Here is a 22,611-nt window from a genome sequence, read left to right as displayed (position 1 = left end):
CCAAGAATATAGATATCCATCATCACTTTCTTAGAGATCATGTTGTAAAGAATGATATATCATTAGAAGGTGTAAGGACCGAGGATCAATTGGCGGATATCTTCACTAAACCGCTAGATGAGGCAACATTTTGTAGATTGTGGAATGAGCTCAATGTTCTTGATTTGAGCAACTTTACTAAAAAATGAGCTTGTGTTGTCCCTTGCATTGCATTGTAAAATACAACATGTTTAATCTTTGGTAATGCATATAGGGCTTGTCTAACATGGTTAAGATAACCACCAAAAAGCATGTGAAGAAGCTTAATCTTGGATCAAACTTCACAAGCAACTAGATTTACTTTCAAGTATTGCATTGCATATGCATGATTGTTGTTTCTCGTTTATCTTAAATTGCCCACTTATTGCTGATTTTCTTAAAAAGATTTATAGCCTAAGGCAAAATATTTTTGAAAAATATGAGGGTTTGAGGGAGGCCACTCACATCAGTCCCAATTGGTGTATATTTGGATCTTATTTGAGTTGGGACTTGATTGGGAACAGGCAGCACGAAGGACTTTGAAGATTTGTTGAAGAAAGAGTGACCGGACGCTGCACCAGACTCTGATGTCCAGCGTCCGGTCAGTTCATAGGAGGTGAACTCGCTACGAAGGAGTGACTGGACTCAGCGTTTTAGCGTCCAATTAGTTGGAGGTTTAGCGTCCAGTCGAGCATGAAGGTGTTCAAGGCAAGGTGACCGGACTCTAGCTGCATCCGGTCGATGTCCACTGGACGTGTCCGGTCGCAATCCTAGGAGATTTGGACCTCTCTGGAATCGACCGGACGCCAGGTGGCAGCGTTCGGTCGCTGCCACCAGAGCATCCGGTCAATATGATTCGTGCGGCATACGAACTCTTTTCCTCTTTCCTTATCCAACTCTGTTGGGGGACCCATTTAATCATAAGCCGCCGCATTTTGTGACCTAATTCGTCGTGCATCCAAGCTAGGACAGCCCACCTTGCCACGCTGCCGTGTACCCGAGCCATAGCCACCGCAAGCTCCAGCGCCCAAGTCACCGATCTCCGTGCCAGCACCACCATGCCAGCCTCCTCGCGCCTTCACTGCCTGAGCCACCATGCCCTGCTCACGTCGAGCCGCTGCACCGCTGTTCCCGTGCACCACCACAGCGCCACCCTACCTCCATGCCGGTGCCGCCTGCTCACCGTTGCTCCAGTACCGCCGCACCTACATGCTCTAGTGCCACCCACTGCCATGGCTAGCACGCCTGCACCACCGTGCCCTAGCCCTACTAACCCTAATCGTCGATTCATGGCACATTGCTAATCCTAACCCTAGCCTCGCAATCTAATGTTCCTCGATTCATTTCTCTTCTCCTCGGATCACCGGTTCATCAGGTAGCAAGCCCCCATTTCAATTTCATACCTAATTGCTTACTTTCTTAGGGTTTCGTATCTCTAGATGAATAATTAAAATTATTTGTATATCCTATCTAATCTATCGTGCAGCGAGTCGGTGCCGTTGAGGTCTTAGTGGCAGTTGTCAGTCAACTCGGGGCCAAGCTCGCGAGTACGGATCGAGGCCAAGCCTCGGAAGTGACAGTTGATCTTTGTCAGCGGTAGTTGATTCTTCTCAGATCCATTAGATGGCTTGTACGAAGAATGTCAGAGGTGGTCCCGGTGATGAGGATCCGAGGCCCCCACCTCGCCAGCCTGTAGATCCAAAAGGCAAGGCGACAAAGAAGATGGCAATAAGGAAGCCCAAGTATCCAGATGCAGAGACAGCGAGAGCCGCCGTAGTTGTAGAGGCCACAGAGCGTGCTGAGAGAGGAGGTGCTCATAGTGGAGTCCGAATCGCAGATCAGCTGCCACCAGAAGTGAGGGCTACATTTGAGCAGGTTGAGCACCTTCATGGTGGTCTAGCTAGGACACTCTTGATTAGAGGATGGCGTGTTGCCATTGATGAGAGTTAGCCTCTAGGGGAGTCATAGTAGGAGGCACAGCCAGCACAGCAGACTTAGGAGGGTGAGCAGGCACAGCAGGCCGAGGAGACAGAGATGGCACCTCAGCCACAGTTACGCCGCTCTAGTCATACCCGTGCTCTAGTCACACCGAGGGCAGATACTCAGTGGAGGGGTTCTCGTCCACTGCCTAGACCACAGGGTCTGCCTCCAGTGACCCATCTTGACCTAAGGGCCACCACGACCAAGCAGGTGTAGCAACTGAGGGTCGTGGACTTTGAGGTGTGGTTTCCACCTAGGAGGGATGAGAGAGCATCAGAGGGTTTCTACACACCACTCTAGGAGGATTTCTACAATGCATATCTTAACAATGGTGTAGTATTCAGATCATAGAGGGTGTGCATATCTTAACAATAGTATTGAGTCTATAGTTGCAGCAGCTAGAGAGCACATTTGCCCCTACCTTGCATACCTGCCAGGGCTGACAAACTTGATTGGACAGACAGGACTATATATTCCATCTTGGGTCCGTCAGTTCTATGCTACTCTTAGCGTCCGGTCACCCCAAAGAGGCCCATAATAGTTCATTTTCAGCCCATGTTATAAATACCACCTCCATTCATGTGTGGGGGTACTTTTGCTCATTACAATAGCTAAGAAACACGTTTGAGAGTGCCAAGAAGAGCAAGGTCCTAGTGAGGTGATTGAGATTTGAGAATCCCAAAGAGAGCCCTTATTAGTGAGATCAAGAGTAGCAAAGTGTGCATCCACCCTTCTCATTAGGCTTGTCATGGTCAAGTGAGAGTTCATGCTTGTTACTCTTGGTGATCGCCATCACCTAGATGGCTTAGTGGTGATTGGAAGCTTGGTGATCATCCAGAGAGCTTGTGGATGACCCAACTCAAGTTGTGAGCGGTTGTGGGTGATTCACCATGACAGAGTGTCGAAGAATCAACCTGTAGAGAGCACTTGATCCTTATGCGGATCAAGGGGGAGCTACACCCTTGCACAGGTGCTCCAACGAGGACTAGTGGGGAGTGGCGACTCTCTGATACCTCAGCAAAACATCGCCGTGTTCCTCCTTCTCTATTTACTTTGAGCATTTACTTTGAGCATTTCAATTCTTGTCTTTACATTCATAGAATTGCCATGCTAGAGTAGGATTGGAACTTAGGTTGTAAGTCTTTTGTGTGGTAGAACAATTAGAAACACTTTCTAAATACAAGGGGTTAATTGGGCTAACCAAAGGATTTAATTATTGTAAAGAAATTTAGAATTAGCCCAATTGACCCCCCTATTGGGCATCTTGATCCTTTCAATTGGTATCCGAGCCTCGTGCTCACATATTTAGGCTTAACCTCCTAGAGCAAGATGTCTCATGGGGATGGACCTCCTCCTATCTTTGAGGGAGATGATTTTCTTTATTGGAAAATTCACATGGAGGCGTATCTAGAAGCTCTAGATGTTGGTATACTTAGAGCCGCCTCACAAGGCTTCCCAAAACCTTGGGATGCTACTCACCTACAAGGCAATGAGGTGAATTATGAGAAGTGGAATGCAAAGGCTCGAAACACCATCTTTAGAGGCCTTTGCAAAGATCTGTTCAATCGGGTGAGGAACCACAAAGACGCCCATGCACTATGGTCGGATGTTTGTGTGCTCCATGAGGGAACTAAGAGTGAGCATGAGGAATGCTATCATTTTGTCATGAAAAAGCTCAAGTCTTTTGAAATGCTTCCTAAAGAATGTGCTAATGAGATGTATTCATGTTTGAATGTTCTTGTAGAGGAAGTCAATGGGCTTGGACTCACTCAAATGCAACCATCCGATGTTGTAAGAAAGATCTTGAGTGTCCTCCCCATTGATAAATATGGGCATATTGTGACTGTGCTACATCAAGGTGATCTTTCCACCACTACACCGACACAAATCTTGGGAAAGATCAATGCTCATGAGATGTACATGCACATCACACCTCAAGATGGCTCATCCTCTACAAAGAAGAAAGAAAAAGATTTAGCATTCAAAGCTAGCCAATAAAAGGGCAAAGCAAGGCTTGAGTATGAGAGCTCAAGTGATGATGAATTTGATGATGCAAGCCTTGCTCTCATGGTGCAGAAAACCGCCAAGATGCTAAAGAAGCTCAACAAGAGTGGCATCAAGTTCGATGGCAAGAAGAAGTTCTTCACAAGCTCTAGAAGAAAGCCAATCTCTAAGATGGATTGCTACAATTGTGGAGAACTTGGTCATCTAGCTCACCAATGCACAAAGCCCAAGAAAGACAAGTTCAAGAACAAGAACAAGGGCAAGAAAGATGACTCAAGTGATGAAGATGAGAAGAAGAAAGACAAGCCATACAAGAAGATAGATGGCAAGAAGAAGGACTTCCATAAGAAAAAGAAGAGTGGAAAGTCATACATCGTCAGTGATTGGCTCACGGACATTGATTCATCTAGTGGATCATCCAACGATGATAGTGATAATGAGAAGGTGGCCACCATTGTTATTGACTCATCATTTTCACCGCCACCACCGCCATCATCCTCTACACACCTATGCCTTATGGCCAACGATGAACGCAAGGTATCAAATGATGATGATAGTAGTGGTGATGAACATACTAGTAATGATGATAGCAATAGTGATGATGATGATTATGAATCACCTAATTATGATGATCTTGCTAGATTGCTAAAACAATACACTAAGATCACTATAAAGACTAGAGCTAAGAATGAAAAGCTTGAGGCTAAAAATGATGCACTTTTAGCAAAATGTGATATAGCAGAAAAGGCTAGTGTTGAGCTTAGAGGAGCAAATGATGCTATGTCATCCAAACTCAAGGAGCTCAAATCTTCTAAGAAAGAGCTTAAAGATAAACATGATAAACTTGAGTGGGTGCATAAAGAGCTCATCACTGGCCACAACAAGCTAAAAGAAGAATATACTACACTTAAGATTAATCATGATAATCTTGTCATTGCTCAAGAATTTTTATCCAATGAGCCACATGATGCTACTAACGATGTTGTTAAGATTGATATAGCTACATCATGTGATGATTTGATCATTGAGAGCATTGAGCAAAGTTCTAGTAGCAAGGGCAAGCAAGTGGTTGAGGTCAATGATTATGATGAGTTTGTCAAGCTCAAGAATGGCAATGCAAAGCTCAAGAAAGATCTTGAAGAGATCAAAAGCCACAACACCATTGTGCTAGAAACCCTTGATCATGATGGTGAGTTGATGCTTGAAAATGAGAAGCTCAAAGAAGAAAACAAGAAGATCAAGTAAGAGAAAAACAATGATGCTCTTAAGGAAGAGAACAAGATGCTCAAGTTGGAAAAAGAGCATCTCAAGATTGGGTTGTGCAAGTTCACTAGAGGCAAGTATCTTCAAAGTGAGCTACTAATGAACACCATCATGAAGATGGATAGAAGTGGCATTGGGTACATGGCAAACAAAGAGAAGAAGGCTCAAGCTCAACATCAACAAAAGCCAAAGCCAAAGAAGTGTTTTGAGTGTGGACAAGAAGGCCACTTTGCTCATGAGTGCCAAACTCCACCACCACAACCCTTGCCCAAGCATGCTAGACCTTTTTCCTTCAATGCTCACTATATGCTTAGAAAGGACTCTAGTGGAAAGATGAAAGTGATGTTCTTAGGACCTCCCAACAAAAATAGGCCTAAGAAAATTTGGGTTGCAAAGTCACTTGTTGAGAAGGTGAAGGGCCCTCAACAAGTTTGGGTTCCTAAAGCTTGATCTCTTGTGTGTAGGTGAACTACAAGACTGGTGGAAGTCATTGGGTTATTGATAGTGGTTGCACACAACATATGACCGGTGATCCTCGTATGTTCACCTCACTAGAAGAAGAAGTAGATGGACAAGAAAGAATCACATTTGGAGATAACTCAAAGGGCAAGGTCAAAGGATTGGGCAAAGTGGCTATATCAAATGATCATTCCATCTCCAATGTGCTATATGTTGCTTCATTGAGTTTCAACTTGCTATCCATTGGACAATTGTGTGATCTTGGCTTCCAATGTTTGTTTACCAAGAAGGAAGTTGTTGTATCTAAGAAGGATGATGAACAAGTGATATTCAAAGGATTTCGATACAACAACCTATATCTAGTGGACTTCACCTCCGTAGATGCAAATTTGAAGACTTGCCTATTCACCAAAACAACACTTGGGTGGCTATGGCATAGAAGACTTGCTCATGTTGGGATGAGTTCACTCAAGAAGCTAATAAAGAATGATCTGGTGAGAGGGTTGAAGGATGTGAAGTTTGAGAAGGACAAGCTTTGTAGTGCATGTCAAGCCAGCAAGCAAGCTGCAAATACTAATCCAACCAAAGCTTTCATGTCAACCACAAGAGTGTTAGAACTCCTTCACATGGATATATTTGGACCAACAACATACAAGAGTTTGGGAGGAAATCTTTATTGTCTTGTGATTGTTGATGACTACTCTAGATACACATGGGTATTCTTCCTTCATGACAAATCTAAAGTTGCATCTTGCTTCAAGAAGTTTGCCAAGAGAGCCCAAATGAATTTGAAGTGAAGCTCAAGAAGATAAGAAGTGACAACGGCAAGGAATTTGACAACACAAACATAGAAGCTTATTGTGATGAAGTTGGATTCAAACATGAGGTCTCCGCAACATATACTCTTGCAAGAACAATGCTTGATGAGTACAACACCCTCGAAGCTCTACGGGCAGAAGCTATCAACACCGCATGCTATGCATCCAACCTCCTATTCCTTCAAAAGTTCCTTGGCAAGACACCTTATGAGTTGCTCAATGGGAAGAAGCCGGACGTCTCCTTCTTTAGAGTGTTTGGTTGCAAATGCTACATCTACAAGAAGCGGCAACACCTAGGGAAGTTTCAAAGACATTGTGATATTGGTTTTCTTGTTGGTTACTCATCAAAGTCCAAAGCATATAGAGTATTTAATCATGCCACCGGCTTGGTTGAAGAAACATATGATATGGAATTTGATGAATCTAATGGCTCCCAAGGAGCACATGAGAATCTTGATGATGTAGGTGATGAACCATTGAGGCTATGAAGAACATTCCGGTTGGAGACATCAAGCCTAAAGATGATGAAGATGATGTACAAGTGATTGATCCACCCTCTTCATCAAATGTGCCACAAGATGGTGAAAAAGATGGGAGAGTAGAAAATGAAGACACTCATGTCTCCCATGAGCAAATGGTGGTACAAGCACAAGATGTTGATGCTCCACAACCTCCTCCTCAAGTGGTCAATAGAAGAATTACACCTCTACTACAAGATCATCCACAAGATCTCATCATAGAGAGTCCATCAAAGGGTGTAATGACTTGCTCACAAAAACTTGCTTCATTTATTGCTCATCACTCTTTTGTCTCTTGCTTTGAGCCTACTAAGGTTGAAGAAGCCCTTCAAGATCTGGATTGGATAAATGCCATGCATGAAGAGTTGAACAACTTCACCCGCAGTGAAGTGTGGACTCTTGAAGAGCAGCCAAAAGGTGCAAGAGTCATTGGAACAAAGTGGGTGTTCCGAAACAAGCAAGATGATCAAGGTGTTGTTGTGAGGAACAAGGCAAGACTAGTAGCAAAGGGGTTCTCTCAAGTTGAAGGTTTGGATTTTGGAGAGACCTTTGCACCGGTTGCAAGACTAGAAGCCATTCGTATCCTCCTTGCATATGCATCTCATCATGATATGAAATTATATCAAATGGATGTGAAAAGTGCATTTTAAATGGCTTTATTAATGAACTAGTCTATGTTGATCAACCTTCTAGGTTTGAAGACCCTAGATATCCTAATCATGTTTATAGGTTGTCCAAGGCATTATGTGGGCTTAAGCAAGCCCCAAGAGCTTGGTATGAGCACCTTTGGGACTTCCTCATTGAGAAGGGCTTCACCATTGGGATGGTCGACACCACACTATTCACCAAGAAGCTTGATGGGCATATCTTCATTTGTCAAGTATATATTGATGATATCATCTTTGGATCATCAAATGAAGATTCTTGCAAAGAATTTGGTGAATTGATGTCGAAGGAGTTTGAGATGTCAATGATTGGAGAGCTTACATTCTTTCTTGGTTTTCAAGTCAAGCAAATGAGAGAAGGGATTTTCATCTCTTAAGAGAAATATACAAATGATCTTCTCAAAAGATCAAGATGGATGAATGTAAGCCAATCAAGACACCAATGCCAACTAATGGACATCTCGACCTAGATGAGGGAAGTAATAAGGTTGATCAAACTCTCTACCACTCTATGATTGGTAGCTTGTTATATTTAACTGCATCTAGGCCCAACATCATGTTTAGTGTGTGTATGTGTGCTAGATTTCAAGCTAATCCTAAGGAAACTCATTTAATTGCCGTAAAAGAATCCTTAGGTATCTTAAGCACACACCAAGTATTGGCCTTTGGTATCCCAAAGGAGCTAGATTTGAATTAATTGGCTATTCTGATTCAAATTATGCTGGATGCAAATTTGATAGAAAAAGCACATCCGGAGGGTGCCATTTGCTTGGTAGACGACTTGTGTCTTGGTCCTCCAAGAAACAAAATAGTGTGGCTTTGTCCACCGCCGAAGCAGAATACATTGCTGTGGGTGCTTGTTGTGCACAAATACTTTACATGAAACAAACTTTGCTAGACTATGGTGTAGTTCTAGAAAAGTACCTCTTTTGTGCGACAATGAAAGTGCCGTAAAACTTGCAAATAATCTAGTTCAACACTCTCACACCAAGAATATAGATATCCATCATCACTTTCTTAGAGATCATGTTGTAAAGAATGATATATCATTAGAAGGTGTAAGGACCGAGGATCAATTGGCGGATATCTTCACTAAACCGCTAGATGAGGCAACATTTTGTAGATTGTGGAATGAGCTCAATGTTCTTGATTTGAGCAACTTTACTAAAAAATGAGCTTGTGTTGTCCCTTGCATTGCATTGTAAAATACAACATGTTTAATCTTTGGTAATGCATATAGGGCTTGTCTAACATGGTTAAGATAACCACCAAAAAGCATGTGAAGAAGCTTAATCTTGGATCAAACTTCACAAGCAACTAGATTTACTTTCAAGTATTGCATTGCATATGCATGATTGTTGTTTCTCGTTTATCTTAAATTGCCCACTTATTGCTGATTTTCTTAAAAAGATTTATAGCCTAAGGCAAAATATTTTTGAAAAATATGAGGGTTTGAGGGAGGCCACTCACATCAGTCCCAATTGGTGTATATTTGGATCTTATTTGAGTTGGGACTTGATTGGGAACAGGCAGCACGAAGGACTTTGAAGATTTGTTGAAGAAAGAGTGACCGGACGCTGCACCAGACTCTGATGTCCAGCGTCCGGTCAGTTCATAGGAGGTGAACTCGCTACGAAGGAGTGACTGGACTCAGCGTTTTAGCGTCCAATTAGTTGGAGGTTTAGCGTCCAGTCGAGCATGAAGGTGTTCAAGGCAAGGTGACCGGACTCTAGCTGCATCCGGTCGATGTCCACTGGACGTGTCCGGTCGCAATCCTAGGAGATTTGGACCTCTCTGGAATCGACCGGACGCCAGGTGGCAGCGTTCGGTCGCTGCCACCAGAGCATCCGGTCAATATGATTCGTGCGGCATACGAACTCTTTTCCTCTTTCCTTATCCAACTCTGTTGGGGGACCCATTTAATCATAAGCCGCCGCATTTTGTGACCTAATTCGTCGTGCATCCAAGCTAGGACAGCCCACCTTGCCACGCTGCCGTGTACCCGAGCCATAGCCACCGCAAGCTCCAGCGCCCAAGTCACCGATCTCCGTGCCAGCACCACCATGCCAGCCTCCTCGCGCCTTCACTGCCTGAGCCACCATGCCCTGCTCACGTCGAGCCGCTGCACCGCTGTTCCCGTGCACCACCACAGCGCCACCCTACCTCCATGCCGGTGCCGCCTGCTCACCGTTGCTCCAGTACCGCCGCACCTACATGCTCTAGTGCCACCCACTGCCATGGCTAGCACGCCTGCACCACCGTGCCCTAGCCCTACTAACCCTAATCGTCGATTCATGGCACATTGCTAATCCTAACCCTAGCCTCGCAATCTAATGTTCCTCGATTCATTTCTCTTCTCCTCGGATCACCGGTTCATCAGGTAGCAAGCCCCCATTTCAATTTCATACCTAATTGCTTACTTTCTTAGGGTTTCGTATCTCTAGATGAATAATTAAAATTATTTGTATATCCTATCTAATCTATCGTGCAGCGAGTCGGTGCCGTTGAGGTCTTAGTGGCAGTTGTCAGTCAACTCGGGGCCAAGCTCGCGAGTACGGATCGAGGCCAAGCCTCGGAAGTGACAGTTGATCTTTGTCAGCGGTAGTTGATTCTTCTCAGATCCATTAGATGGCTTGTACGAAGAATGTCAGAGGTGGTCCCGGTGATGAGGATCCGAGGCCCCCACCTCGCCAGCCTGTAGATCCAAAAGGCAAGGCGACAAAGAAGATGGCAATAAGGAAGCCCAAGTATCCAGATGCAGAGACAGCGAGAGCCGCCGTAGTTGTAGAGGCCACAGAGCGTGCTGAGAGAGGAGGTGCTCATAGTGGAGTCCGAATCGCAGATCAGCTGCCACCAGAAGTGAGGGCTACATTTGAGCAGGTTGAGCACCTTCATGGTGGTCTAGCTAGGACACTCTTGATTAGAGGATGGCGTGTTGCCATTGATGAGAGTTAGCCTCTAGGGGAGTCATAGTAGGAGGCACAGCCAGCACAGCAGACTTAGGAGGGTGAGCAGGCACAGCAGGCCGAGGAGACAGAGATGGCACCTCAGCCACAGTTACGCCGCTCTAGTCATACCCGTGCTCTAGTCACACCGAGGGCAGATACTCAGTGGAGGGGTTCTCGTCCACTGCCTAGACCACAGGGTCTGCCTCCAGTGACCCATCTTGACCTAAGGGCCACCACGACCAAGCAGGTGTAGCAACTGAGGGTCGTGGACTTTGAGGTGTGGTTTCCACCTAGGAGGGATGAGAGAGCATCAGAGGGTTTCTACACACCACTCTAGGAGGATTTCTACAATGCATATCTTAACAATGGTGTAGTATTCAGATCATAGAGGGTGTGCATATCTTAACAATAGTATTGAGTCTATAGTTGCAGCAGCTAGAGAGCACATTTGCCCCTACCTTGCATACCTGCCAGGGCTGACAAACTTGATTGGACAGACAGGACTATATATTCCATCTTGGGTCCGTCAGTTCTATGCTACTCTTTGGATTGACCCACAGCGCAGATACATTCACTTTGCATTCAGAGGCAGAGATTATAGGCTGATGAGTACTAGGGTCAAGGAGATACTCAGGCTTTAGGAGCAGCCTGTCAGGTTACATGAAGTTTCCTATGGATAGACAGCGCCTCCCAAATGCCCTCATGGTGGTATGGTGCCCCCTACTGACTTGGTTCACCACTATTTCATAGAGCCTTTTGGCAAAGGGTCGAGAAGGAACCCTAGTGATCTCACTCCAATTGCTCGCATGATTGAGCCTATCATGAGGAGGACATTACTTCCGAGGATGGGATATAGAGAGGGATTGACTCATATACAGCTATGTTTTCTCAACTCCCTAATGCAGTAGACCGTATTTGACATTTGGGATCTCCTTCTTTCATAGATGGAGGATACTATTGCTGAGGGGTTTAGAGGTCACCGACAGTTGCCCTATGCCCATTGGATCACGTTTCTTATTCACAGGGCAGTTACAGTGAGGTCGCCTAAGATGCTAGCTAAGTATAGTGGTGCCACTACAGAGTTTCCTGCTTATAACCTGACTCAGATGATCCACCATAGTACACCAACTGCACCTAGTCAGCTGCACCATCATGTAGAGGTGCCCGAGACTGCAACCCAGCAGGATGATATTATCAGGGGTATTGTAGCTACTGAGGAGGAGGAGCTTGCTCAACAGGAGGGGATGGTCACGAGTGACCCTAGTGACAGCTCAGATGATGATTACCAGCCTATTCCTCAGATGCCTGCACATCGACATGACCATGAGGCCGGTAGCTCTAGTTCAGCGCCACTTGCCCCATAGATAGACCTCGCTCTCCTTGCTATACTTGAGCGGATGAGGCAGGACTAGGCTCATCACACTTAGGAGACAGCTGCCACCTTTGCACAGTTTCAGACTCGGTAGGACGAGTTCTAGCACCAGTAGTAGGCCATCCAGCAGCAGCAGCAGGCCATACAGCAGCAGCAGCAGGCCATGCATCAGCAGCAGCTTCTTGGATTCATGCAACATGTAGTGACAGCGATTGGGGCTCCACCGCCACAGCCTGCCACCACTTTGATGACTCCAGCATTATAGCCTAGTGGGCTTTAGAGTTAGGGACAACCACTAGCACAGTATGCTTCACTTACAGAGCAGGTGTCCCAGTGGTTCACTTCACTAGTGATAGCCCCGCAGTTCACACCTCTTTAGATGGGCTTCACACCGTCTCAGACATCGTCGCTGCTAGTGCCAAACATGTCAGTCTCCAGGAGCCTTGGTGCTTCCTTCAGTGAGTTGATAGGGCAACCTACTCCTCCATACTTACATGTCCCTAGGTCCTTCTATAGTTGCACCTATCACCGGGACTACAGAGATGCTCCCTTCCTTAGTGGCATCATCAGAGTCAGTTGCTTCAGTCATACCAGTACAACCTACTGTAGCTCCAGTTCCTGATCCAACCTAGACTGCTTCAGCATCGCTTCCAGCTAAAGAGGGTCAGATAGCTCAGAGCTCAAGATCAGATGATGATGATGGCACCTAGTTCCTAGCTCGCTCCTCGTAGCTCAGCGCCCGACTGGTCCACTACAACCCCACCGACCGACCCTTAGGTTTTGGTGTTTGATGCCAAAGGGGAGAGGGTTCGAGTATGTTAGACTTAGGGGGAGCGACATATCTAGGGGGAGCTTAGTTATTAGCTTATCTATTTACATTTGGAGTTTTTATGTGTGATACACTATTATGCATTCATTGTGTGTTTACATTTATGCATTAAACTATATTTATGTGATAGTGATATCTACGTGATCGTGATATATGACATGTGTGCTCTCTACTTTGAATTATTTATATGTCATATCACTTGTGCTATGCTCATTTGCTTTTGCTTCCGCGTTTTACTCCGATGCAAATGAGCTTCATTACTTGTACTCATGCATATTTCATATCTTTTGAGTACATCATGTTGGCTTGGGTCATATAAGTTTGCCTAACGCTTTTGTTCTTATTGCCAAAAGCTTATATGAACCAAGCATGTTAAAAACCTCATCTATTTCACATACTCGAGGTAGTATTGTCATCAATCACCAAAAAGGGGGAGATTGAAAGCATCTAGGCCCCTAGTTGGGTTTCGATGATTAATGACAATACGTGATTACTGTGACTAACGTGTGTTTTACAGAGGCAATTAAGTTAGGTCATGGTAATGGAGATCGATTGGGCAATCAAGGTGGTCATGCCCCTATGATGGAAATCATTTCGGTTTTCAAAGGATGGACTAGTTCTAAGTGTCGTTTGGTATTGAAGAGACACTTAGAGTAGTTTAGTACTTTGTTTTTCCTTTGGCCGTACTATTAAGGGGGGTATGGACGGGTAGCTTGACCTAGGTGAGTCTAGTGAGTTAGGTGTGGTGCACACTTACTAAAACTAGCACTAGGTAGCTCCAAAATAGCCCTTAGATCCAATGGAGCAAACTTCATTCACATATGATCGAGAGTTGGAAGTGAATGGAGGGTCAAATACTGACCGGACGCTGGCTCCGGTGTGACCAGACGCTGGCTCAGGGTCCGGTCAGTTCATTTGACCAAGGTGAAATCAGTCTGGCATGACCGAACGCTGAAGGGCCAGCGTCCGGTCTACTCCAGTAAGGTTCCTAGAGAGAGAAAATCACGACCAGACGCATCCGGTCAGTGTTGACTGGATGCTGGCTAGTGTCCGGTCACACTTTAAACACTGGATTTCGGGGTGTACTAACCGGAGCGTCCGGACAACATGACCGGAGCTGTCCTGGTCACTCCGCAGAGGCACATAATGGTTCATTTTTTCAGCCCATGTTATAAATACCACCTCCATTCGTGTGTGGGGGTACTTTTGCTCATTCCAACAACTGAGAAACACGTTTGAGAGTGCCAAGAAGAGCAAGGTCCTAGTGAGGTGATTGAGATTTGAGAATCCCAAAGAGAGCCCTCATTAGTGAGATCAAGAGTAGCAAAGTGTGCATCCACCCTTCTCATTAGACTTATCGTGGTCAAGTGAGAGTTCATGCTTGTTACTCTTGGTGATCGCCATCACCTAGATGGCTTGGTGGTGATTGGAAGCTTGGTGATCATCCGGAGAGCTTGTGGATGACCCAACTCAAGTTGTGAGCGGTTGTGGGTGATTCACCGTGACGGAGTGTTGAAGAATCAACCCGTAGAGAGCACTTGATCCTTGTGCGGATCAAGGGGGAGCTACACCCTTGCGCGTGTGCTCCAACAAGGACTAGTGGGGAGTGGCGACTCTCCAATACCTCGGCAAAACATCGCCGCATTCCTCCTTCTCTATTTACTTTGAGCATTTACTTTGAGCAATTTAATTCTTGTCTTTACATTCATAGAATTGCCATGCTAGAGTAGGATTAGAACTTAGGTTGCAAGTCTTTTGTGCGGTAGAACAATTAGAAACACTTTCTAGGTACAAGGGGTTAATTGGGCTAACCAAAGGATTTAATTATTGCAAAGAAATTTAGAATTAGCCCAATTCACCCTCCTCTTGGGCATCTTGATCCTTTCACTCTATTCATGTGAGGGATTACTTTTGCTCATTCCAACAGCTGAGAAACACCCTTGAGAGTGTCAAGAAGAGCAAGGTACTAGTGAGGTGATTGAGATTTGAGAATCTAAGAGAGAGGCCTCATTAGTGAAAGCAAGAGTAGCAAAGTGTGCATCCGCCCTTCTCATTAGGCTTGTCGTGGTCAAGTGAGAGTTCATGCTTGTTACTCTTGGTGATCGCCATCACCTAGATGGCTTGGTGGTGATTGGGAGTTTGGTGATCATCCGACGGAGCTTGTGGATGACCCAACTCAAGTTGTGAGCGGTTGTGGATGATTCATCGCGACGAAGTGTCAAAGAATCAACCCGTAGAGAGCACTTGATCCTTGCGCGGATCAAGGGGGAGCTACACCCTTGCGTGGGTGCTCCAACGAGGACTAGTGGGGAGTGGTGACTCTCTGATACCTTCGGCAAAACATCGCCGCGTTCCTCCTTCTCTCTTTACTTTAAGCATTTACATTTGAGCAATTTAATTCTTATCTTTACATACTTAGAATTGCTATTATAGAGTAGGATTGGAACTTAGGGTGCTAAACTTTTATGTACGGTAGAACATTAGAAACACTTTCTAGGCACAAGGGGTGAAGTGGGCTAAGTGTATGATTTAATTATTGCAAAGAATTTTAGAATTAGCCCAATTCACCTCCCTCTTAGGACATCTTGATCCTTTCAGAGCCCTATGGTCTCATTCAGTTGCAAGGGATGAGATATGGAGTGGTAAGAGTTTATAACTTGCTCTGTTACAATTCAAATTTGAGTACACATATAAGTATTATTAAAGCTAAATATTAACAGTCATTTTTTCTTATCATTTTACATTTTGATTCTCTGTTAAGTGTAAGAAAATACCACATAGTTAAGTGGAGAAAGTGTGGAAAAATAATCATCAATGCTGCAAATATTTTTACAGATTCCCATCTGTTCATCAACTGGAGCACTTGTTGACACGGTTAAGGAGGGTGTCACCGGATTCCACATGGGGTCTTTCAGTGTCGAGGTAAAGAATAATAGGCAACCACTGATTCATTGCTCACGCTCAATAAATAGCCTTTGGTTAACTTTTTTTCCTATCTTGTAGTGTGAAACTGTAGATCCAGCTGATGCCACAGCAGTAGCGTCAACTGTCACGCGAGCCCTGAAACAGTACGACACCCCGGCATTCCATGAGATGGTTCAGAACTGCATGGCCCAAGACCTGTCCTGGAAAGTAGGCTCAGATGTCAAAATTTCCGTTTATCGTTGACATACAGCTACTCGTCAAGATAAGGATAACCCCTCTATACCTGGGTCCAGGGGCTGCAAAGAAGTGGGAGGAGGTGCTTCTTGGCCTTGGAGTCGAGGGAAGTCAGGCTGGCATTGATGGAGAGGATATTGCTCCACTTGCCAACGAAAATGTAGCTACTCTCTGAAGTTTGGTGCCTCGGAAATATGCGTTGATGATAAATGTTGAGTCAGACACCGGCAAAACCACCAGTTTCGCCTCTACTCGAATGGTCCCAAGTGGTATGGCCCCAATGGTTGTTTGTGTTGCTTGAAATGGCTCGTTGTTGTGCATGGTTGGCTTCTTAGTGGAGCATTAGAATCTGCAGTGTCTTCTACACTTATCTTTATTTGTGCTATTTACTTTACTGTTTGTTGGCGCAATTTTTTTAACCAGCATGCATTAAATTTAACAGCATCTTACAGATAGTATGTCACAGATGTCCCAGTCTAAGGACGAGAGGGCTAATTGTACAGGACACAAAGGAAGTTCTCTGTGAAGAATAGCAGAGCAGCGGAAGTTTGCAGAAACTGCATTAGAGTTGAAGGCCTTTCTTGCAAGTGTATTGGCTGTTGTATTCATCATTCTTGGAATCTTGTGGACCTTGAACTGGGACTGCTGCAATGTGTTTAGGAGTGTAGCTGTGATGATTTGGATGCGGAGGGTTGGAAAGATTCTTAGAGTTGTAGTAGTCCGCCATAGCTTGTGAGGAAAGTAACAGAGTTCAGTTGTAGCTGCTTCTCTACCTTTCATTTTCTTTAGCGTTTGGTGCTAGCTAAGTTTTAGACTTTAACTACCAGGGGATTATTCGTCAAAACAAACTGATTTGATCGAGTCCACGCGAGGCTTTGTTGAGTCACTTATACCAACCAAGATCTATGAGACTTTGATCGAGTAAAAGAAAACGTGGACAGGTGGCATTAGGGATGAAAACGGTACGAAAATATTTTGAACCGACCGCTTTCATTTTCTATATTATGATACCATTTTCTATATTATGATATCGTTTCCGAATTTTGCCAAACATAAAAATTTATCATTTTCAATTGGTTTCGCAACCATTTTCAACCATTTTTTGTACTCTTTAATTGCTAAAATGTAGAAATATCCCGAACCGACCGCTTTCGTTTTCTATATTGTAAAACCGTTTTCGACCGTTTTCATCCCTAGGTGGCATGCATGGTTATCATTGTAGCCCCCGAGCATGTTGATAAGTTAGTATAACATGTTGACATGCTTTGCATAAAACGGGGACAAACTGGATAAGGCAACTGCAGAAACTTGCCCCAGAGTGACCCAGAGAGGTTCTCCGCAAGGTACTCGAGAGACCATGATTTATTCATATGATAATGAAATGTTCTTGCAGAATGTAAATGATAGCCATAACAGAAAATGAAACATAAAACCAACATAGCTGAAAGTCGTCGGTTGCCTCCTCAAGACCCGATGAGGCCTCCTCCGCTGCTGGGGAGACCTTCGGGAGTAGGAGCCAGCGGCGGTGTCGAGGTTGAAGGGTCGAGGACGACAAGAGATGGCTGCTTCAGAGCCATCAGCATGAGCTTCTTCTCCTACATCGAGCAGGGCTAACCCGGAGCCCCCGAGCAACTCCTTCTCAGCCCTGGGTCGAGGGCATTGGTCTCCACGTACTCGACGACGCCCCTCTCACACTGATAAGCGTGGCCCTGGCATCTTTAGCTTGAGGTAGGCGTAGTTTGGGACCGCCATGAAGTTGGTGTAACACGGCCTCCTGAATATGGCATTGTAGGGTCTCTGGAAATCTACAACATCAAAGGAGGGTGTCTCCTTCCAATAGGTACCACATCACTGAATGTCCGAGAGAGATCTAATGTGCCCAAGGGCATGACACGCCGCCTGGGGACAATGCCGTGGAAGGGGGACTACAACGCATGCAGCTTCCTTATGTCCACGTTGAGCTTGTCGGGCACCCTTGTAAAGGATGGTGATGCCACTGCCCCCATCTCCATGAGGATCTTCGTCATTTTCATAGTCTCGATGATGGCGCTAACCACCAAGGGGAATCGTTCGGCCTCGACCACCCGATCATGATGATCGGTGCGATCGAAGGTAGTTGGCCGCTCAGACCAGCGTAGGTATAGCGGGGCAGCCAGTGTAGAGACCTGTCTATGGGTCAGCTTCTGGAGTCTTCGATCTTGATAGGCCTAGGGGCCGTCGAATATGAGCGCCGCACATTTGGTGGTTGCATCGCCTCCCTCGTCATCATCGTGATCTCCCCATTACCCGTCCTGCACTATTCACATCTACTCTTCCAGAGCGACGCGCCACATGTAGGCAACACAATCTTTGGCGAGATGGGTCACGGGGAAGCCATGGTTCTGACAAGGACTGTTCATGATCGGCTCGAACATGTCATGATATACCTGCCTTTTGCGATCGTCAGGGATGGCATTTAGGGTAATATGCTTGTTAGTCAGCGGTGGTTGAGCATGCTTCCCAAACGTGCGACCCCGCCTGCCACCGATGTTGATAGGACGAGAATTGCCCGCTTAGTAGGTGGGGTTGCGAATTTCATGTCCCCAGCATCGTGCATCGATAACTAGGAGCATCCTGATCACCTGCTAGCTGATCGTAGATCAGGTAAGGGCAACGCTCGGGTCGGTGGTCACCTGGGTTCTGTTGGTCGACCTTGAGCCCCTAAGGGGCGGCACCACTGGTCGCGCGGCGCCACGGTGCGACTAGCTTTGAAAGTTTCCTGATTTGTAGCTGGCACTTGAGTAGTTAAGAGTGTTTTCTGTCCAGCCCTAGGAGTCGACTAGAGTTGCCTGACCGTTCCCCAAGAGCGATCGACCAAGTTTTGGTTGCTCATCGGGTGGGTAATCGGCGCCAAAGTCTGTTGTATGTCAGTAGATTGCTTGAGTTGTTGGCGAAGATGATTGTTTTCTACCTCGAGCGCAAAGTTCTGGCAAAGCAGGTTTAGGCAGGCTTCACCTCTGGTCTCATAGGAAGCATTGGGGATGGTCACGTCACCTACTCAGGGAGTAGGACAATTGAGTGCAAGTTTCTTGAGTTCTTCCTGAGGTGGCTCGGAGTCTTCTATGCTCATGTAGCACTCGAGTTGCTTCGAGGGCTCAACGTTCCCTTCCCTGGGTTTTTCCTCCTCGAAGTCTAGGAACTCGAGGAGGAATTGATCATAGTCAATGTCATCGAGGCTGACGATGGGTTGCTCATCACCGATGTCCTCCTATCCTTCCAGAACTTTAGTCATCTCTTCATCACCATGGGTGACTGTCTCGACGAATCGGGTGACGAGATCATGAAAGCTTCTGGGAGAATCCGAATCATAGGCATGGCTTTCCTTGGTATGAGGTTTGGCAGGTTCCGCTAGGGCTTGTTAAAGCCAGATAAGCTGCCACCATGTTCCTTAATTCGATCGAGAAACGGGAAGGACGTGGTCGGGTAATGATTGTAGATCTGATCTAGGAGCCCAGTTTGGATCTTCCTAGAGTCGGAGTGCACATGGAGGTCATGCTCTCGGCTGATCTCGGTGAAGATGTTGCGGCCGTAGCAGTTCAGATGTTGGGCCAGAGCATGTGGCCCCGCACCCAGAGCTTCCTCTAGTCCGATGAAGAATGCGGAGATCAGGGGAGGCTGTTCCTTCTCCATTGGTGGCTCGGGTTCTTGCAGTTGCAAGTTCCTGAACCGATCGACGATGAAGTCTAGGCCACTGAAGGTGATCCTCCCACCTGTCTGTATCTTCTATGTGTCATCGTCAAAGTTGAAGATGATTCCCATCTAAAACACAATATTAATCTTAAGTACGTGAAAGGCCCCTACCTGGCGCGCCAACTGTCGGATGATTTACCTTCGCCAATGCCTAGCATCGTGATCGCGTAAGAGGAATTAGATAGTAACACATGAGACACAAGGATTTATACTAGTTTAAGTCGCGGTAGTGCGTAAAACCCTAGTCTAGTTGGTGTTGTTGCTCTTCTTGTATTTGTATGCTCGGTTACAGGGGCTATTGCTCCTAGCTACATAGTAGATTTGAATGACATGGGTCAGATCTGGCCATAAGGTTCCTACCCTCCTTTATATAGGTAGAGAGGGTAGGGTTACAATGAGGGCGATTGGCTTAACAGATTGGATTCCTAGTTTGTTACAACAGATCAATTTTATCCTACCATCGGTATGACGGCGCTGGGTATCCTCGATATGCCTTGATCTCAAAGCTGGTAGATTTGTGTGGGCTTCATCCTTTGATGTCCTCCACTTGACGGGCCAGATATATGGTTAGTGAGGGTACCCCATGCCCATATATCCGACAAGGGTTGAACCTAATTGGAATCGGTGATGGCGTTGTGAATGCTACGACGACCATCATGTCCTTCTTGACATCAGCCTAGAGAGCAGCACTATCAATGTTTACGACTCTCAAGGGAGCCAACTAGAGAACATCCATCCCTTCAATGAGATGCTGAACAAGTAAGACAAGCTACTACTACATTGATAATGATAAGATTATTTGTTACATAGCTTTGATCATATTATGTCGTTGTCATGAACTTGTCGCATAGAGCCTACGAGAAGTTCAAGTCAAGGTGCAAGAAACATCATCAGCTTGGAAGATTTGGGTTTAAACTAGTATCGACCAGTTCGATCTGAATGCAGCCTGCGGGCAATGATCTCTGCGGGTTCTATGTCATCCATTACATGCGCAGCTTCATCAATGATCTCTCTAGCTCATAGGTTTGGCCCCTCGCCCCCTTTAGTAAATTTTGATGACCTATCAACCTACTTAGAGTGTGTAGTAAAGCTTGTATTAATTGTGTTTCACCTTTTTCTTGTGTTCTAGATAGAAGTGTCATCTGCATCGGAGCTGACCTGATTTGGAGATATTCGGGTTCCAAGAAGATCTTGTCAGTTTCATTATGGACTAAGTCATGAGCACCAATGGAGACCATTACCTTCTCTAATCAAGGCTCTGTCCATTACCTTCTCTAATCATCACTACCGAAAGGCGTATCGACCCGGTGCTGATCTTACTATCATTACGTTGGGTAGCATGATGAAGCACATTGATGTGTATAACATCTATGCCAGACGGTGAGTTAGCCCTAGTGGTGGTCATGAGACCATCACCGTCAGATGGTATGTTGGATCAACGGTGGTCAATATCACCACCATAGGTTCAAAAACTGGCGGTGATGAAGTTCGACTATCACCACCAGCTTTTACCAACTGGGGCCAAAACCATTGGTGAACGGGGGGGTCTAGAACCAACGGTGATGACCTTTTCTGTAGTAGTGGCTCTAGAAGCGACCACTTTGTGAGGGGTGTTGTGCTCGCCCCATAGGAGATCACAAAGAGAAACTCTAGTAAAAGCGAGGTGTGAAGAGCAACAAGTGGTCTGGCTAGATTGAAAGCTAGAGCTCGTGGTGAGCACTCTGCATTGGACAGTGTGACTAGTGGGTCTCCATGTAACACTCCTGGTGTTACGAGCTTGCTTAGCAACAAGATTTAGGTATGAGAGGGATTAGCCAAACAAGTTTTCGAGTTTTAAAAATTTATAACGCACGTGAAATGATAAACAAATTCTATGTGACTCACTTTTGTGGTTGGAAAAAATTAAAATAAATAGTGTTAACTAGTGCTCTTGGGAGCTCAAAAATCAAATTTGACGTTAAGATAAGCTCTTTTCGTTAAGTCGGCAAACACTTAAACTATTATTTAAAATACCATTTTTGGTGAATTATATTGAGCAAAATAGTTAAATAGTGCTTAAATATTTTGCTCCTATGGGTTAGTATAAGGTATGGACTATTGCATGAAATACTTGTTGGTAGTAGTTAATAGGGTTTAGGCCTTTTGAAAATTATAACAAAAGTGTTAATGACTATTAGTTTCGAACTGAACCTTAACTTTTCTAAGTATGGGAAAAGTAGTAAGACAATGCTATTTTGAGATTTAATTTCTAACAAAAATGTTTAAACACTAGCTGCATGTTTTGGTATTATTGATTGCATCAAAGTGAGTACTTGAGCATGGCATAGGTCGAAGTTGTGTTGGATGTCATGTTGCCCGCTCTAAATTTGCCCAAACCTCCTTAAAACGCTATGTGAACCATGATTTAGTGCTCGGTCTGCGAACTGGCATTTAGCGTGATGAACTCATGTTGGCACCTCTCTATCTCCCTCTCTGGTTGGTCCTAGGTCATGATGATTGCTTTGCTAGCTAGCTAGTAGTGTTGACCTTAGGTTCATCGAATTGGTTGAGCCTTTATCGAATCAGTGAGTAGTTTTTGGTCTACTTTAAAAAGCATGTGTGGCATCGTTCCTAGTTTCTTGACTTGAGGCTGCTGGTGATGAGCTCAGGCCATGGGCGGGTGGCCAGCACTGGTCAGTCCACGTGCCATTGTTGCGTGTCGCCTGGTGTCGCGCAACGCCTTCGCCTCACCATGGCTGAGTCCCGTGGGCCAGCCCTGGTGCTCGGCCGGCTGTGCTCCAGGCTAGGCTTGGCCGCCACCACTCCGTGCCATGTGCACGTACTGCCAAGTTGTGCACAGGACTACACTC

At 45.4% G+C, this 22,611-nt stretch overlaps 1 protein-coding gene across 1 annotated transcript in view; it reads left to right on the top strand.

The window, feature by feature from the left end:
- The window catches only part of LOC136548396 (granule-bound starch synthase 1b, chloroplastic/amyloplastic-like), a 57,309-nt gene extending 41,101 nt beyond the window's left edge, over positions 1 to 16,208 (top strand). Inside the window, exons 3-6 of the mRNA XM_066539944.1 lie at positions 15,473 to 15,516; positions 15,710 to 15,796; positions 15,878 to 16,010; positions 16,093 to 16,208. Of these exons, the coding sequence (XP_066396041.1) occupies positions 15,473 to 15,516; positions 15,710 to 15,796; positions 15,878 to 16,010; positions 16,093 to 16,208 (380 nt within the window). The remainder of the gene's footprint in view (positions 1 to 15,472; positions 15,517 to 15,709; positions 15,797 to 15,877; positions 16,011 to 16,092) is intronic.
- Positions 16,209 to 22,611: the final 6,403 nt, after the last annotated feature.

This window comes from Miscanthus floridulus, chromosome 4, assembly GCF_019320115.1.
Source record: "Miscanthus floridulus cultivar M001 chromosome 4, ASM1932011v1, whole genome shotgun sequence".
Lineage (NCBI taxonomy): Eukaryota > Viridiplantae > Streptophyta > Magnoliopsida > Poales > Poaceae > Miscanthus > Miscanthus floridulus.
This window is presented reverse-complemented; position numbering and strand designations above follow the sequence as displayed.